Source organism: Engraulis encrasicolus, chromosome 4 (genome assembly GCF_034702125.1).
Source record: "Engraulis encrasicolus isolate BLACKSEA-1 chromosome 4, IST_EnEncr_1.0, whole genome shotgun sequence".
Lineage (NCBI taxonomy): Eukaryota > Metazoa > Chordata > Actinopteri > Clupeiformes > Engraulidae > Engraulis > Engraulis encrasicolus.
Genome location: NC_085860.1, coordinates 39,026,519 through 39,046,225, shown reverse-complemented (window position 1 = coordinate 39,046,225; position 19,707 = coordinate 39,026,519). Strand labels below are relative to the sequence as shown.

Sequence of the window (19,707 nt, the reverse complement as noted above, 5' to 3'; positions counted from 1 at the left end):
AAACACACATACACACGCACACACACACACACACACACACACACACACACACACACACACACACACACACACACACACACACACACACACACACACACACACACACACACACACACACAACCACGGTCATCTCTGCACTACGTCGCAACCAGTGAGCTAAACAATCAGGCTGATAATAACCAGTGCGTCTGTATGAGGCTTTAGGAGGGAGGTTTACTAATGCTCCTGAGATGTGCACAATCTTCACCTTCAATTTAATTTTACAAAAGTCAAACACTAATATGCATTCTCCACACCCCCCACCCCCCAACCCCAACCCCAACCCCAAGCCACTCCTCTGTTCCATCCTCTCAGACGAACAGCAGGACTTTCTGCAGTGCTCTCAGACGAACAGCAGGACTTTCTGCAGTGCTCTCAGACGAACAGCAGGACTTTCTGCAGTGCTCGTCGTGCCTGCGGTCGGTCCTCCGGCCTGGTGTCGGGGATCATCCCGGCGCTCCGCTCGGCGCCTAGCAACAAGTCCGGCCGTCGTTCCCGCAGCGCCTGCAGCCCCGAGCGCGTCACGTTCCGGCAGAAGTCCACACGCACCTTTTTATAATTCATGGAAAAAGTAATTGCATTGAAAATCACGAAAACACAAAAATGTATATGCAGTGGTTCTCAAACTTTTTCCATCATTCCCCCCTTCAGAGGCTCTGAATGCTTCCGAGCAGAAGGCTACTCGCGCAGACTGATTTTGCGATCGCAGCGAGATTAAGCAAAGAGGGACTGCAGTCTAATACAGATGTGTGTTCATTTCATATGCTATTCAAATTCATGACAACTAATAATGTGATGTTGGTGAGGGCTTTCAACTTATTGGCGAGACAGGAAATCATTTCCTTGGGGGAAAAAACCCTAAATCAGATGTCACACCTCCAATCCCCCCAACCCCCCCCCCCCCCCCCCCTCCTGAGATGCCTCCGCGCCCCACTTTGAGAAACACTGTACTATAGTATGTGTATATACTATATGTGTAAAAATGTGTATACTATACATATGCTGTGTGTGTGTGTGTACAGTATGTGTGCATTAGAAAAAATGGCTGTAAAATGCAATAGCTCATTCGCAGGACTATCCCCTCCATTCCCGTAGACACACACACACACACACACACAAACGCAAACGCACACGCACACGCACACGCACACACACACACACACACACACACACGCACACACGCACACACACACACACACACACAAACACGCAAACACAAACACAAACACAAACATAAACACACACACACATACACACACACACACACACACACACGCACACGCACACACACACACACACACACACACACACACACTTCATAGTAGTGCCCACCTCCTCCAGACTCTGTCCGTGCAGCGCTGCGGCCTGCAGAAGAGTGTCTGTCACACGCGAGCAGTTCTCCAGACGCAGCTGACGCAGACGCACACAGCTGCGCAGCACGCCCACCACGTCACCATCAGAGATGTGACCGCAGCCAGACAGGGTGAGGGACAACAGGTTTGGACACCTGGAGGGATAGAGAGAGATAGAGAGAGTCAGAAGGAGAGAGAGAGACAGAGAGAGAAAGAGAGAGAGAGAGAGTCAGAAGGAGAGAGAGAGACAGAGAGAGAGAGAGAGAGAGAGAGAGAGAGAGAGAGAGAGAGAGAGAGAGTCAGAAGGAGAGAGAGAGTCAGAAGGAGAGAGAGAGAGAGAGAGAAGATGAGAACATTTGCAGTGTGACAATGGGACACAAGACAAGAGGGAAGAGAGAGATAGTGAGAGGGAGAGAGAGAGAGAGAGAGAGAGTCAGAAGGAGAGAGAGAGAGAGAGAAGATGAGAACATTTGCAGTGTGACAATGGGACACAAGACAAGAGGGAAGAGAGAGATAGTGAGAGGGAGAGAGAGTGAGGAAGATAAGAACACGTACGTACAGTGTGACAACCAGAGGCGATTCTAGGGTAAGTTGGGGCCCCAAGCGAAAATTCAAAAGAATCAACATTTGCAATAAATCGCCACTGAAGTCTAGCTGTTATTCACCATTTACAGTTTTTCTCAATTGGTTTTGTACATTTCTCACCACAGAATAATTATTCTCAAAAGTATTTGTTCAATTGTGACTTCCTGGTGTTACCTGTGCACATGGTCAAATCAGTTTCTCATTGTTTTCGGCATATAGCAAATGCTCTCGTCCACCATGCCATGGCTGTGTACAATTCTCAGTGATTTCGTACATTATCAATTGTTTTTGTCATATCACTCAAAAAGCTTTGTCACTGAATGCATGAAACTATCTCAATCTTATCTGATCAATGTAATATAAAACCGAATTTACATTTCCCATCCAATCTAAACAACATTTCGCTTCAGAAAAGATCCTCAAGAGTGTACTATTCAGTCCCTCCAGGAAATCGCGATGTTGCGATCGCGTCGTTTTTCGCAACTTCAATGAATTCCCGCGAATTCTGCGCGAGAGCGCAACTTTAACCAATCACCGCGATTTCCCGCAACTTTGAACACTTTGATCAAAAAGGATAATACAATAAAAAAATACAATAAAATAGTAACCTAGCAATCAGTCCCAGCACTTTACTATGCATGTACAAAGTTGTCGGTGAGGGGGAAAAAACTAATAAATACGAATGTAGGAAACGCCATGTTCTCATTGCGCGTCTGCTCGCATGGTCACAGGAGGGGAAATGTATGACTAGTCTGGCATAACCAATAGGCCTACATTTTTAAAATGTGCTAGGCCTACATAAATATATAATTAACACTTCATGACAGTCATCTACATTACGCCAAGTAGGATAGGGCTCCTACAACAAGATGTTTTCTTTTTTCTAAAGCGATCCACCTGCTGGACCACTTTGGTGTTTGACTTGTGCGCATACAGAAGGCAACATTTTCCCTCCGAATTGAGATGCGCAAATGCCTTGTCCACAACAAGGGAGTCATTTCCATAGGCCTACTTCATTGTGAATGCTGCGTGCGTGCGTGCCTGGCCGATATAGTAATCTCTTTCGCGCAAATTGGGCTATGGCTGGATACGAGCACTTGGTTGACCGTGGTGACCGTGTTGTCAAATCACTTTCGTTTAACCTGGCGCGGTCAAACGGGCAAGAAACACTGAACATGAATAAAACCAGAGCAGACACGTTTGGAAAGCGGGAGTAAGTTGGAAAACTACTTTCTGTCTCTCCCTCTCCTTCTCTCTTCCTTGCGCGATTGACGGTATTGATTGACAGCTGAGACCTCCGTTCTGCAGGCGACGTGGTGTTTTATAGCCTAGATAACAATCTCGTCGTCTTTTATATTCACAAGAAAGAGCACCAAAATTAATATAATTTCTGAACATTATTCAGCAAGCACCCTTCACAACAGGAAATCTGTGAACTCGTTACATTGAATGATGATCATCAGCCGTTAATTTAAAGCTGGCTGACGGCGCGGGAGAACAAAAAAAAAAACCTAGGCCTATGCCTTCTTTCGAAAGCGACCCCTCCCTCTGCTTTTATTTGTGTTGCTTTTGACAAGTTTGAAAATTAAACGCCGACACAGGCAGGCTATGTGTAGCAGACGACTCACATCAGGATTTCAGTCACAAGAGTTTCTGTCACCACGTAGCCTAGGCTACCCTCTTCAACTGGGTGGACATGCCCAATTCCGCCCGCCTAAATAGTTAATTATGTATCCACTGTTTAAGTCAGGAATGGATATCGACATGATACGAAGTTTGTATGCTTACAATTTGAAACGGTGATGACATTTAAAACAGAGTCAAACGGCCATAAACAGCATTGTAATGAAGGGTGTCGTAATGCAGCATGAAAGAGATGGAACTCTTCACGGCATTCTAGCTAAAAACTCGCCCTGGCCGCTTCCCTGCTTTGCTTATGGACCAAAATTATAATATAAAAATGGAAATAATATAAAAACACCAGAGGACTGGAATGTGGCAGTGTTCTTTACTTTCAAGCGTGGGGAAACACATTAAAAATCGCAACAAAAATCGCACCTTTCACTTCATGCCGCAACAAAATCGCAACAACACAGTAAGAAGCTCCGCAACTTTTATCGCGATTTCCTGGAAATCCTCGTGCACCATCTGGCAATTCCGACCGCGATTTTTTGAGAAAATGCCCGCGATTTCCTGGTGGGACTGACTATTCAATTGACAACATGAGAAATTGATTTGACTAGCTTGTCCATATACTATGACACAATGACTAACCATTCTGCTGGCGCTGATACGTTCATTGACACAAAAAACTTGGTTTTGAAAGACAAATAAGGGTTTTGAGCAAGAGACTTGGTTTTGCAGGTTATCCACCGTGTTTTGCCATTTGCTAAAGCTGTTTTGAGAATGAATATTATGTTTTGCAAATTGCGAGAGAGATTCGAGAAATGTACAAAACCAATTGAGAAATACTGTAAAGGCTTGGGGGCCCCAAACGGCTGCCTGCCTAGCCTGGTGACAAGAAACGCCTCTGGTGACAACGAGAGAGAGGGAAGACACAGAAATAGAGAGAGAGAGAGAGAGAGAGAGAGATGTGGCTGCAGCCAGACAGGGTGTGTCACAGCAGGTTTGGACACCTGTATAGATAGAAAGAGAGAAGGAGGGAGAGAGATAGATAAAATGTGTAAAGTGTCACAATGGGATGAGGAAAGCGAGGGGAAATGGCAGATAGATAGATAGATAGATAGATAGATAGATAGATAGATAGATAGATAGATAGATAGATAGATAGATAGATAGATAGATAGATAGATAGATAGATAGATAGATAGATAGATTCGTAGATAGATGTAGAGACGGGGTGACAAACACCAGGTTTGGACACCTGAATGCATGGCTAGAGAGAGAGACTGAAAGACAGACAGCGGCAGGAATTAGAAAATGTGATATGACAATGGGACAAGGGAAGAGAGAAATAGGGAGAGGTAGACAGCCTGACAGGCTTAAGAGAGAGAGAGAGACAGATAGAGAGAGACAGAGACAGAGTGTGTGTGTATGTGCACGTGTGTGTGTGTGTGTGTGTGAGTTTGTGTGTGTGTGAGAGAGAGAGAGAGAGAGAGAGAGAGAGAGAGAGAGAGAGAGAGAGAGAGAGAGAGAGAGAGAGAGAGAGAGAGAGAGAGAGTCAGAAGGAGAGAGAGAGAGAGAGAAGATGAGAACATTTGCAGTGTGACAATGGGACACAAGACAAGAGGGAAGAGAGAGATAGTGAGAGGGAGAGAGAGAGAGAGTCAGAAGGAGAGAGAGAGAGAGAAGATGAGAACATTTGCAGTGTGACAATGGGACACAAGACAAGAGGGAAGAGAGAGATAGTGAGAGGGAGAGAGAGGGAGGAAGATAAGAACACGTACGTACAGTGTGACAACCAGAGGCCATTCTAGGGTAAGTTGGGGCCCCAAGCGAAAATTCAAAAGAATCAACATTTGCAAGAAATCGCCACTGAAGTCTAGCTGTTATTCACCATTTACCAGTTTTTCTCAATTGGTTTTGTACATTTCTCACCACAGAATAAAGATTCTCAAAAGTATTTGTTCAATTGTGACTTCCTGGTGTTACCTGTGCACATGGTCAAATCAGTTTCTCATTGTTTTCGGCATATAGCAAATGCTCTCGTCCACCATGCCATGGCTGTGTACAATTCTCAGTGATTTCGTACATTATCAATTGTTTTTGTCATATCACTCAAAAAGCTTTGTCACTGAATGCATGAAACTATCTCAATCTTATCTGATCAATGTAATATAAAACCGAATTTACAACATTTCCCATCCAATCTAAACAACATTTCGCTTCAGAAAAGATCCTCAAGAGTGTACTATTCAATTGACAACATGAGAAATTGATTTGACTAGCTTGTCCATATACTATGACACAATGACTAACCATTCTGCTGGCGCTGATACGTTCATTGACACAAAAAACTTGGTTTTGAAAGACAAATAAGGGTTTTGAGCAAGAGACTTGGTTTTGCAGGTTATCCACCGTGTTTTGCCATTTGCTAAAGCTGTTTTGAGAATGAATATTATGTTTTGCAAATTGCGAGAGATTCGAGAAATGTACAAAACCAATTGAGAAATACTGTAAAGGCTTGGGGGCCCCAAACGGCTGCCTGCCTAGCCTGGTGACAAGATACGCCTCTGGTGACAACGAGAGAGAGGGAAGACATAGAAATAGAGAGAGAGAGAGAGATGTGGCCGCAGCCAGACAGGGTGTGTCACAGCAGGTTTGGACACCTGTATGGATAGAAAGAGAGAAGGAGGGAGAGAGAGAGATAAAATGTGTAAAGTGTCACAATGGGATGAGGAAAACGAGGGGAAATGGCAGATAGATAGATAGATAGATAGATAGATAGATAGATAGATAGATAGATAGATAGATAGATAGATAGATAGATAGATAGATAGATAGATAGATAGATAGATAGATAGATAGATAGATAGATAGATAGATAGATAGATAGATAGATAGATTCGTAGATAGATGTAGAGACGGGGTGACAAACACCAGGTTTGGACACCTGAATGCATGGCTAGAGAGAGAGACTGAAAGACAGACAGCGGCAGGAATTAGAAAATGTGATATGACAATGGGACAAGGGAAGAGAGAAATAGGGAGAGGTAGACAGCCTGACAGGCTTAAGAGAGAGAGAGACGGATAGAGAGAGACAGAGACAGAGTGTGTGTGTATGTGCACGTGTGTGTGTGTGTGTGTGTGAGTTTGTGTGTGTGAGAGAGAGAGAGAGAGAGAGAGAGAGAGAGAGAGACAGAGAGAGACAGAGAGACAGAGAGAGAGACAGAGAGAGAGAGAGAGAGAGAGAGAGAGAGAGAGAGAGAGAGAGAGAGAGAGAGAGAAAGAGAGAAAGAGAGAGAGACCCCCTGCCGTTTAACGTGTGTGGTGGTCTGTGTCGTTAACGTGGTAGTGGTACTGAGCGGATGGAGCAATAGTGAATCACACAGCAGGAGGCTTCATTCACGCTCCTCCTCACTAAAACCAACACCGCGCGCACACACACACACACACACACACACACACACACACACACACACACACACACACACACACACACACACAGACACACACACACACACACACACACACACACACACACACACACACACACACACACACACACACACACACACACACACACAAACACACACACACACACACACGGCTGTTTATTTAACTGGGCTAAGCGATAGGGTTTAGGGGATTAGTGTGTTTGGGCTCGTGACTCTATGGAGATAGCGTGTGTTTGTGTGTGTGTGTGTGCGTGTCTGTGTGTCTGTGTGTGTGTGTGTGTGTGTGTGTGTGTGTGTGTGTGTGTGTGTGTGTGTGTGTGTGTGTGCGGGCGGCGGTGGTATAGCAGGACATTTTCCTGACTTTTCACCAGCATTGTAAGGACGGCGATATTTATCAGGACATAATTATGTCCTTGTAAACATAACATTATAACACCATTTTCTGACTTCCCAATGACCCCCCAGCACCTTTTTGTAAAATGTGCTTATAACCCCCTACAATGTCCTGGTAAACATAACATTATAACACCCTTTTCTGACTTCCAAATGACCCCCCAGCAGCTTTTTGTAAAATGTCCTCACAACCCCCTACCTGACATTTCTGTGTGTGGAGTTGTATGGAACTTTGCCCCCTATCGACCCAGCAATGCCACTGCAGCCTATACACATTCCCGCACAATTCCATACACAGGCATACACAACAGTTAGTGGAACAGCTACAAGGCCAATATGGCAAGAATAGTGCAAATTATGATACAAGCATGAAATTTGGCAGGTATGTGCTTCAGACCCTTACAATCAAATCTACCCGATTTGCCACTTCAAATGGCGGCCATTTTCCAAGATGGCCGCCAAAAAATACCCCAAAAGTTGATTTATTGCAAAGAATTGACATATTATATTATGATACAAGCATGAAATTCAACATGTTTGTGCTCAAGACTAGCATAATTAAATCTACCTGATTTTCCACTTGAAATGGCGGCCATTTTCCAAGATGGCCGCCAAAGAAAACCTCAGAAATTGATTTTTTGCACAGAAATGACCAAACAAATTGTGATACAGTACAAGCATGAAATTCGACATGTTTGTGCTCAAGACTAGCATAATTAAATCCACCTGATTTGCCACTCGAAATGGCGGCCATTTTCCAAGATGGCCTCCAAAAAGACCACAAAAATTGATTTATTGCACCAAATTGACCAAGCAAATTATGATACACACATGAAATTAGGCATATATGTGATCAAGACCAATACAATCAAATACACCTGATTTGCTACTTGAAATTACGGCCATTTTCCAAGATGGCCACCAAAAAGACCCCAGAAATTGATTTATTGCACCAAATTGACCAAGCAAATTATGATACACACATGAAATTCAGCATATATGTGATCAAGACCAATACAATCAAATCCACCTGATTTGCTATTTGAAATGGTGGCCATTTTCCAAGATGGCGCCTGTTGTATAGAATTGCAAATGTGGTCTAAATTGTTCATTATCCTTAATTCAGACGATGAGGTGATAGAGATGTGTCCTCCAATGACAAATAACCCCTTATAACATACTAATAATATGTTGATAACATTCCAATAACGCCAGTTATGCACCCCCACCCCCCAACAAAAAAGGACTGCTAATGACATGTTAATAATGCAATGACAATGTGGTAATAATATGCTAATTCATGGTTTTATCAATGTTGCTCTTACATAATGTGGCGATGTTGCTCTAACGTGCCGATAGCATGGTAATAGCTAATAATGCCAGTTCTTGATGCCGAGGGAGAGTGGTGCGTGATGATGCTACTAGAAAAATCCAAAATAAATAAAATGTAAATAAGCTGTTGAGGCATCAACATAGCTACATCCTGATGAGAAACAACAGCCTAAGTGAACAATCACGTAGAATCATGAACAACAACAACACTGGTTTATTCATCAGTGCAGTTTTACCCAATGGCCTATTGGAATAACTTATGAGGACTCACGCTTTATACTGTTTTATGGACATTTATAGTTATAAACCCTTAACAAAGACTATGTTAAACCTGTATTGTCTTCAAAATGGCAGTGATCTTTATCTTGAAGTCTTTACCTGTTACTTAAGGCTCTCTTTAATGTCTTAGCAATGCTGTTATGATGTAGTTGAGTCTTTCCAGCAAAGTGTGAACGGGCCTGTCTTTTTGAGGAGGTTAGGAGTCTATGGCTGAATCTCATTTCACCCCCTTGAGGGCTGTGTATACTCTCTTTGCCGCCTGTCGCCCAGAGGTCAACGCAGACAGTTTGATTTTTGCTCGATCTGGTCTGCGCTGTGAGTATTCAAACTACCTTCAATACAAGGAGTAAACTATACATGTCTTTTGCCTTGTAGCTACACGGCTACACAGCTACACAGACTCAACAACAATGGAAATGAAACATGTAATAAACGTCAACCTGTATTTTTGATTGCACTAGCCACCGCAGTAGTTTGGAACAAGGAAGAAGCTCATTGTCGAAAACAGGTTGCACAAAGCAGAATGAAGTATGGAAACACTATTTACTGTTCCGATTTAACTTCAGCATCGTAACTTGCAAGTGCTCGTGTTGTCTTTGGTTCGTGTAAATAAATGAAGCTACAAAGCATGAGGAACTTATTTAATTAACATCTCGTAGTCTGTAGCTCAGTGAAGGTTAGAACAAGGAAGTAGCTATTTGTTCTCGAGCACAGAGCAGCCTGGTCGAGAGGACCAATCACAGCGGCTCTTGCTGCCATTAACCGCGGAGCTGTCTGGAATCAGGAAGTCCTGGAGCAATGGGAGGAGGGGCAACAACAATACTTTGGATTCCAGTGGAAGCGGGGCCAGCAGTTGGCGTATGAACCGCCTGCATAGTTTGCTGAGTGAGAGGGGCTGGTAATAATACTCCTCCAGTCACCCGTTCCTGCAAACATCTGAGCCCTTTGGTCCAATAGCATGTTTGCTATTCGAGTGCAATATCGTCTGACGGCAGCTGCCTTCTCAGCGTCCTCGTTATCTAAGCCCTCTTTCAGATAGCACACTAACCACTACGTCACATTGTCCCCATTATGGGTCACCGCATTCACACTGGCACCTCCTTCAAGCAGCAGTAGGATGTTTTCAAAGTTGCTATGGACAACTTCTTGTTTAAGACACGGTACGGATGAGAGTAGTCCTACTGTTGCAGTTAACCTCAGCTCCCAGCTGCAGTAACATCCTCAGACACGGCAGTTTATGGCAGTCTTCAACTGCCTTGTCGAGAGCACTGGTCTCAAAGATCTCGTCTCTGCTGTTGATTTCTGCTCCATGTTCCACCAGTAGCTACACCATGAAGGGATAATTACCTCTCACCGCCTCACACAGGACACTGTAGTAAGGCCACCTCTCATACACGCCTCTCTTAGCGCAGCAGTGTGCATGCGGCGCCCAGTCTTCTTCTCAGACCTGGGTCCTCAGGTTTCGGATTCTTTTTAGGACAGTGAAGGCGCGTGGACGCACCAAAAAGTTCAGGCTCAGGATTTTTTTCACTTTAATCCCTGCTGACTGTATTCATTCGGTACAGCACTGTACCGTACCGAAGGTCTTTTCGGTACGGTTCGGTACGAATAGAATGCACCGTTACAGGCTTAACAGCTAGACTTCAGTTGTGGTCTGTAGCGCAGCAATATGCATGCGCCGCCCAGTGTTCTTCTCCGAGCTGCACAGTACAGGGCACAGCTGACACCACGCTGAAATATACAAAAGCAGATTCCAAAAAAGTTGAGACACTTGGTATTTTGTGAATAAAAGCAAAGTGCTGCCCTTTTAAAAACATTCAATCCATGCATAAGATTGCCAATAACACAACGTCAACATGTGTTAATTCATTCATTTCATTCATTTTGGAGCGCAGAATAGAAGCATGGCTTTGTTTATTCTGGCTGAATGGGGAGTGTTCGCACCTCTGCAGCCTATGAAACAGCCGGTACTTAACATGTGAATAGTGATAGGTGTGACTCAGGAGGCTGCTGCTGCTGAGTACAGAGTACAGGAAATCTAAAACTTCTTTTCATTTTCATTGAAAAAGGCCAGCTATACAATTTTATGTTAACATATATATTTGAAAACTAAAAGTTTCACAGTTCGCAATGGTGCCACTTACTGTATATGTTTGAATGACAAAAACTCAGAGTTACAGATGTGTTTTTGAAGAAGTGTCAAAAATCCTGCCAGCGGGATCTTAGACTCCAGAGGGTTAATGAACACATATTTTCCTCAAATCAATACTTTTGCTGGAATTAACACTTGATATGTTGACCTTGTGTTATTGGCAATCTTATGCATGGATTGAATGTTTTGAAAAGGGCAGCACTTTGCTTTTATTCACAAAATACCAAGTGTCTCAACTTTTTTGGAATCTGCTTTTGTATATTTCAGCGTGGTGTCAGCTGTGCCCTGTACTGTGCAGCTCGGAGAAGAACACTGGGCGGCGCATGCATATTGCTGCGCTACAGACCACAACTGAAGTTTAGCTGTTAAGCCTGTAACGGTGCATTCTATTCGTACCGAACCGTACCGAAAAGACCTTCGGTACGGTACAGTGCTGTACCGAATGAATACAGTCAGCAGGGATTAAAGTGAAAAAAATCCTGAGCCACATATGACCCAATGTACCACATACTAACCATGTCTGTGTATTGTATTCAGACCGACCTGATATACCACATATGACCCAATGTACCACATACTAACCATGTCTGTGTATTGTATTCAGAAAGCTTAAACAAACAACGCTGACAAGGAGAGGAGTTCACTGTTAGGTGCCACTGCGGGAAAGTCTGCAGAAGCACCAGAGGGCTCAAGCAACACCAGAGCAGGTCAAGGTGTGGGACACCAGCAACTCAGGAGTAGCGCACAGACCCAGAGTCTGGTCAGACGATGGAGATCCACAGCCGGGAAGCACACCACAGCGCTAAAGATCTCTCAGCACCTGAGGAGCCCGAACACCAGAGACCAACCCATGTGAACCCCTCTCCAGCAACACCACTCCAAGTTGCAAGGAGAGAAAGAATCCAGTGGCCAAAGATGGCAGATAACAATGCCTGGTCGCAACTCGACGATGACCTGGAAGGGATCCTGGAAGCAACCTCATCAGGCCCAGTACACAGAAAGATCGATGCAACCACGGCCATTGTATACAACCTCACCAAGGAGAGATTCGGCACAGTGGAGCGGAGAGGCCAACGACAGCCACAGCAGCAACCGAACAGGAGGGAGAAGGAAATTCGCCGCCTGAGGGGTGAGATAAAGGGACTAAACAAGCTGTTCAAGACCAGTTCAACACCTGAGAAATAGGGGATCAAAGATCTAACAAGCAAGCTCCGGGAACAGCTGTGTAAGCTCAGGAGAGCAGAAAACCTCTGAAAGCAGCGGCGTAAGAAAGAGAAGCGGCGCGCCCAGTTTGTTAAAGACCCCTACAGCTTCACCAAGGCGCTTCTGGGACAGCAGAAATCTGGTACGCTTTCCAGCTCTAAATTGGAGACAGAAGAGTTCCTTGCAGAAGCCCACAGCGACCCTAGCAGAAGCCGGGGTTTAGATGCCAATCGCAACATCTTGAGGCCTGCAAAACCAACCATCGCGCTGAACGCAAAAGAACCTACCTGGCAGGAGGTTCAGGACGTTGTCCGCAAGGCCAAATCAGCATCTGCCCCCGGCCCCAGTGGTATACCTTACAAGGTGTACAAAAAATGTCCAAAGCTACTCAAGAGACTCTGGAAGATCTTGAGGAAGATCTGGGCAAAGGGCACAATACCAGCAAGCTGGAAACTGGCTGAGGGATGTATTGTGCCAAAAGAGGAGGGATCCTCTGCAATTGCCCAATTCAGAACAATATCTCTCCTAAGTGTGGAGTGCAAGATCTTCTTCTCCGTTCTGGCAAAAAGGATCACCTCCTACATGACGCAGAATCACTACATCAACACGTCTATCCAGAAAGGTGGTATCCCAGGCTTTTTAGGCTGCCTAGAACACACCTCAATGATCAACCAGTTGATCCAGGAGGCGAAAAAGAAGAAAAGCGACCTGATCTCTGGCAACCTCACCGGGTTCAGACTGAGATTTACATCTGCACTCTTCACTACCAACTGGCTAGACCTCCAAAAGGGAATTCCAACAGGATGGACCATCTCCCCCATCTTATTCATCATGGGAATGAATCTGTTGATATCCTCAGCCGAGGGCATAACCCGGGGCCCAACGCTGGACTCTGGAATAGTCCAACCAGCGCTGAGAGCATTCATGGACAACATCACGGTAACAACCGTGACCCACGTCCAAGCAAGGTGGGTGCTGGAGACGCTGGGAAGTGTAGCCTCCTGGGCTGGGATGCTGTTTAAAGCCAGAAAATCCAGGCTCATGGTCATCAAAAAGGGCAGAGTGACCAGCAAGTTCAGCCTTCAAGTCCAAGGTGAGCCCATCCCATTCATTGAAGGCAACCCAATAAAGTGCCTGGGGAAGTGGTTCAACGCATCACTGTCGGATGGAGCAAATGTTGCGGAGGCGGTAAGGCAGACTAAGGAATGGCTGAGGAAAATCGAGAAATCTCTACTCCCGGGCAAATTCAAGACCTGGCTGTACCAGCATGGACTCTTGCCCAGGCTCCTCTGGCTCCTCACAGTTTATGACTTCCCTATGTCATCTGTCGAGGCCATTGAGAGGAAAACCAGCAAGCACGTACGGAGGTGGCTTGGCATCCCCCCAAGTTTCTCCTCAGTGGGCCTCTACATCAGGTCTGGGCAACTGCAACTCCCCTTGTCATCCGTGGTCGAGGAGTTTAAAGTGGCAAAGTGCAGAGCCCTCCCTAGCCTGAGGGATTCCAGGGATGACCTGGTAAACCAAGCAGGCGTCACAACCAGGTCGGGGCGTAAGTGGGCTGCCAACACAGCTGTGGAGCAGGCAGTGAGCTCTCTACAGGTGTGAGACATAGTTGGCAACCAATATGTCCACAGGCAAGGCCTTGGCTCTGGCCACTTCCAAACATGGGGAAAGGCAAACTCAAAGACCAGACGGGGGATGGTGCATGCAGAGGTGAAGCGTATGGCCAGGGCAGTCGAACAAGGCTCCCAGGGTGCCTGGACAAAATGGGATTTGCCCAGGCGCAAGATCACCTGGAGAGACCTGTGGCGTCTGGAGCCATACAGAATCTCCTTCCTCCTGAGGTCTGTCTACAACACCCTCCCTTCACCAGTGCATCTGCACTTATGGGGGCTGAGAGAGGTTCCACTCTGCAAGCTGTGCAAGCAGAAAGGGACGCTGGCGCACATACTGTCTGGGTCAGGGCCGTCTCTACAGAATGGGCTAAACGGGCTGCAGCCCCGGGCATCACCGCTAGGGGGGGCCTCCGGTCGCGGAATGTCAAATGACAAAAAATAATAGAAGAAAAAAAAAAGAAAACGAGCGAAAATGTCGAGCCATAGGAAACAGGAGAGCGGAGCAAAAAACGAAAATTAGTAGAAATAAAAAAGGAAAGAGCCAAAGAAAACACCCAAATTAACCAACCTGTGGAGTAGTCAGCCTGTAGCGGCTACCACCAGCAAAGATTTTTTCGGTAGGCCTACACAGTTCTGGTCCTCCTTGCGCAACTCTCGAGCAGCATGTGGCTCGCCTTTGCAGCTCGCAAGGTTAGTCTATTGTACGGTCAGCATGAAAAGGGTACTGTTGTACTGGCTGTCTATCAGCTGTCAATAACGCCACGCGGACTTACTAAAGCCCTGATCAAAAAGCGAACCGCGAGATATTACATTCCTCACGCAACGTTTTGGTATCTACATGGCGCTGCGTGCATAGTAGGCTGCATCAACATGGTAGGCTATGATTTCGCGACATCGGCAACTTCGTCAGCATTTAAGATAGTGTTAGTCATGTCAACGTTATTGTTTTGAAAGATGCAATTTCTGTCAATGCCAACAGACAGTCAATTAGTTTCTAGTCGCTGAAACACCTTAAAAATAGCGACAGATAAGAGAGAAGGTGAGTCTTTGACAATGAGAGAAGGCAGGACATATCTCACAGACGCACGCCTATGGCAAGCCGTTTTAACATATATTTTTTAAGTGACAAGTTTTTTTTTCCCTTGTAGGCCCATGTAAACCATCCTAATTTGAGTTTATAATTTCTAATATATCAGTTTCAGTAGCCTACAATCTTAAATAGCCCTAGTGTAATATTGTATGCAATCATTTGTTTCATTAGTAGGCCTACATTGGATAGGCATATAGCCTACTACATTTAGACTGATAGGTTGGCAAATAGCCTACATTTCCATTGTGGAATATTATATTAGACCTACATAGGTTATCTACACAGTACATATTATTAATTATTTTATTTTATTAATTTAAAAAATTGATTGGTAATCCTACTGTGTACGCTGATGTGTCAGTGGGTTTGTGTGACGTCATGCGTCAGAACATGATATGAAGGGCCCCATCCGGGTAATTAGCCCCGGGCCTCAGAAAGTGTTAATCCGGCCCTGGTCTGGGTGCAGAACAGCCCTAACCCAAGGTCGGTATAGGTGGCGCCATGATAAAGTTCTGCGTTCCCTTGCTGACACCATGGAGCGTGAGAGGGTGAAGAAGAGACCAGCCAGCACAGCCCCAGAGAGAACGATCACCTTCCTTACGGAGGGAGCTAAGCCGAGACTGACCACTGAGAGGATGAGGGCGAATATCCTTCACACCGCAAGCTCCTGGGAGATGAGGGTGGACCTTGGGAGGAAACTGCAATTTCCGGACGTGGTTCAGACAACCCTCCGCCCAGACATAGTGCTGTGGTCTGCTAAGGACCAGAAAGTCATCTTGGTGGAGCTCACAGTGCCATGGGAGGAGGGTTGTGACGAGGCACATGAATGGAAAGCCACAAAATACCAGCAGCCCGCCCAGGACTGCAGAGACAAGGGCTGGCAGACGTGGGTGTTCCCTGTCGAGCTCGGGTGTTGGGGATTTCCAGCAAGGTCAGCATGGCACTTCCTTTCAGCGATAGGCCTGGATGAGCGTAGCGAGAAGCTTGCAACACGGAGCATGGGGGAAGAGGCGGAACGAGCCTCTTGTTGGCTATGGAGCAGGAGAGAGGAGGAATGCTGGAAGCCAGGAGCAGATGGGCAGTGAGCTGGCCACTCACTGTTGGGCCCACCAGCTTGAGGGTGTTATGGTTCAGGGCCGAAACACCTAGAGATAGTTGGACACCATCTGACGACATCTGCTCCTGGCCAAAGGCAACAGCTACCTAATAAGGTAGCTGAGGAAGGCACCACTAGGTGTATGTAGCAAGACCGACCTGATATACCACATATGACCCAATGTACCACATACTAACCATGTCTGTGTATTGTATTCAAACCGACCTGATATACCACATATGACCCAATATACCACATACTAACCATGTCTGTGTATTGTATTCAGACCGACCTGATATACCACATATGACCCAATGTACCACATACTAACCATGTCTGTGTATTGTATTCAGACCGACCTTCTAATCTGCATTTGTCCTTTTAAACCAGCTATTGTTCATATATGTGTATGTGTATTCTCACCGACCTAGTAAACGTTTATGACCTTGCAAACATGCATTCTGACATGTCCTCCTAAACCATATAAAAGTCAGAAAATCCTATTTCAGACTGTGACTGTAAAATGTAAAATTTTAACTTGGATGTATCTTAGTTACAAAAAAACAAATTTTTTGGTGTTATTTTCATAGCTGTAACATCAAGGGAAAGGGTGGTCCTCTTAAACCATGCTTATTTCAGGTATGCTGAAAATGACCTGCTAAACCTTCCCGCCTGTATGTGTGTGTGTGTGTGTGTGTGTGTGTGTGTATTGTGTATAGGCCTGTGTTGACATATGTATGTGACGTGTGTGTAACTAATGGACCTGTGTGTGCATGCATGTGTACAGTACGTGTGAGTGTACAATGGCCTTTGAGTGTGTGTGCATGCATAAAAGCCTGTGTACGTGTGTGTGTGTGTGTGTGTGTGTGTGTGTGTGTGTGTGTGTGTGTGTGTGTGTGTGTGTGTGTGTGTGTGTGTGTGTGTGTGTGTGTGTGTGTGTGTGTACATATACATCATCAGGTTGATGTATAGCCTGACTCTTAAGGGCTGGGGAGTCCGGTGACCGACAGGCTGAATGTGCTCATCCCTATCCAGGTTGAACACGCCACTAACGACCGCACTATGCAAACAAACATAACTAAATTTGCTGAGTTTGTTTTATTTTTCCCCTCTATTATATTGAAAATATACACTATTTAACACTTTAAAATGCATTTCATTTAATTTATCATCGATGAGAAAAATGGGCCAGACTCAGGCCACTCATGAGGGCAGTCATGGGTAAGCGGTTAGGGAGTCAGACTTGTAGCCCAAAGGTTGCCGGTTCGACTCCCGACCTGCCAGGTTGGTGGGGGGAGTAATTAACCAGTGCTCTCCCCCATCCCCTTTCATGACTGAGGTATCCTGATCATGGTACCGTCCCGGCATGGCATGGAGCATGGTGCCATTGGGCCTGCCCCCTTGCACGGGCGAGGCATACATGCAATTACATTGTGCGCAGTGTTCACTTGTGTGCTGTGTCACAATGGGAGTTAGAGTTTCCCAGTGGGGCTTTCACTTTCACGCTTTCATAATAGGCCCCCCACAGCTGAGGAATGGAGGGAATTTTTTTGACTGGAGCTTTAGAGATGGCAAGGCCATGCTAGCCATATGCCATATGCAGGCCTGATGTCAGCCGGATCCATGCCTGATGTGACGTCAGGCATATGCTCGTGAGTAGACACAGCTACCTGATCCCCCCTGACAATGGCCGTCGTTTAGACGGTAATATGAACCATCTTAAACGAACGCATATCCCTCAAGGGCTGTGCCTGAGAATACAAACACAAACACAAGCAAACACACACACACACACGCATATGCATGCACACACACATGCACGCACGCACGCACGCACACACACACACACACACACACACACACACACACACACACACACACACACACACACACACACACACACACACACACACACACACACACACACACACACACACACACACACACACACACACACACGCACGCACACATTCCCCCAAGAATTTAAAAGTTTCACACACACACAAACGAGTTTGCCATTGTCCAGTAAATTACCCTGTCACCTGTCAGGCGGGTGGTGAGAACAAGAGTTGAGTGAAAAGAGAAAGAGGAGAAGACAGAAACAGAAGAGGGGGAGGGAGAAGACAAATGGGAAAGAGAGGAGAAGACAAATAGGAAAGAGAGGAGAGGATGGGAGGCAATTAACCCTTTCATGCAGAACCTCTGTGATGACCTAATCATCACCCAAAATGGGAATGATCGTGTCTCAATCTGCCACTATTTTGGGGCTTAATACAGTTAAAATCTTTGACTGGGGTTTATAAAGGTGGTAAAGTGTCTTATTTTTCATGTTAAGCGTTGTCTTGCTTTAAGACATGTTAAAAGAGGGAATATGTCGCTAAGCTAGTGAAAGTCAATGGATCCGTGTAGCATTGTGCACCGTTTTTCCAGTTTTTATTACATCTGAAAACAGTATCATCCTTATTTTATCTAGACGATATCTTATTTTGGCAAGACTGAATTTTTATTTTCTTCTGTCACTCCCCATATGAGGGTTCCCCCTGTCCATCAGAAAAGTGGTATGCTATTCAAATGACTTTAAACAGATAGGGTAGTAATGTTGCAACAATTTCAGTACATTTGTGGTGGTTGGTCTGTAGAATTAAAAGAAATAAGACACCCAATGCTTATCCGGCCCAATTTACCTGATGGCCCAATTTACCTGAACGCACCCTATTTAAGCTTTTTCAGCAAAAAATGAATAAAATAGCTGGTGATTGCATATGTATAAAAAAGGTTAAATCAGACCCGTACCCTTTTATGTCCCCATTTGAAAGGACAGTATGAGATGGTGACAGAAAGCCAGCGGGAGAGAGAAACGGCGGATAATCGGGAAATGACCCAGAGCCGGAACCGAACACTGATCCCTGGAGCAAGAGTCAATGCCCCAACCGTTTGAGCAACGGTCAGTGCCCAATTTAGCATTCTTTAGTTTAGATCAGAACTTTTACCTTGCATGGAAATAATATTTCTTATTATTACAATTATTGCTATTGTTTTTGGGTCCAGTCAGGGTGGGGGGACGGATGGGAAGCGGGTGGTGTTTCGAGTGTGTATAAAGTTTGAAAAATGAAAAGTCTTTTGTAACCATGATGGCGATTTATTGCTTCTACCTCTGACTTTTCAATAAAAAGATTATTTGAAAAAAAAGGAAATAATATTTCACCTGAGGTCACTTGTTAAATTACATGCATAAAATGCAAAAAAATCAACATGTTTTGTGGGAACAGGCAGGGGCAAACCGAGGACAGATGAAACAGAAAAGTAAAGAGAGGGGATTTAAGGAGAAGAGAGGAGGAGCAAGTAAAGAAAATAAGAGAAGGGGAAAATGCAGAAGAGAGGAGGAGCAAGAAAAGACGAGAAGAGAAGGGAGGAGAGGAGAAGAGAAGAAGGGCATGGGATAGAGAAGAGAAGGGATAAAAAAGGGAAGAGGAGGAGTGAGTAAAGAGAAGA

General features: G+C 45.2%; 1 protein-coding gene across 1 annotated transcript in view; it reads right to left on the bottom strand.

Annotated features, from left to right (window-relative positions):
• Window positions 1-366: 366 nt before the first annotated feature.
• The window catches only part of fbxl22 (F-box and leucine-rich repeat protein 22), a 32,061-nt gene continuing 12,720 nt past the window's right edge, over window positions 367-19,707 (bottom strand). The window contains exons 3-4 of the mRNA XM_063196176.1: window positions 1,372-1,546; window positions 367-588 (exon numbers count right to left, since the gene is read on the bottom strand). Of these exons, the coding sequence (XP_063052246.1) occupies window positions 415-588; window positions 1,372-1,546 (349 nt within the window). The 3' untranslated portion in view covers window positions 367-414. The remainder of the gene's footprint in view (window positions 589-1,371; window positions 1,547-19,707) is intronic.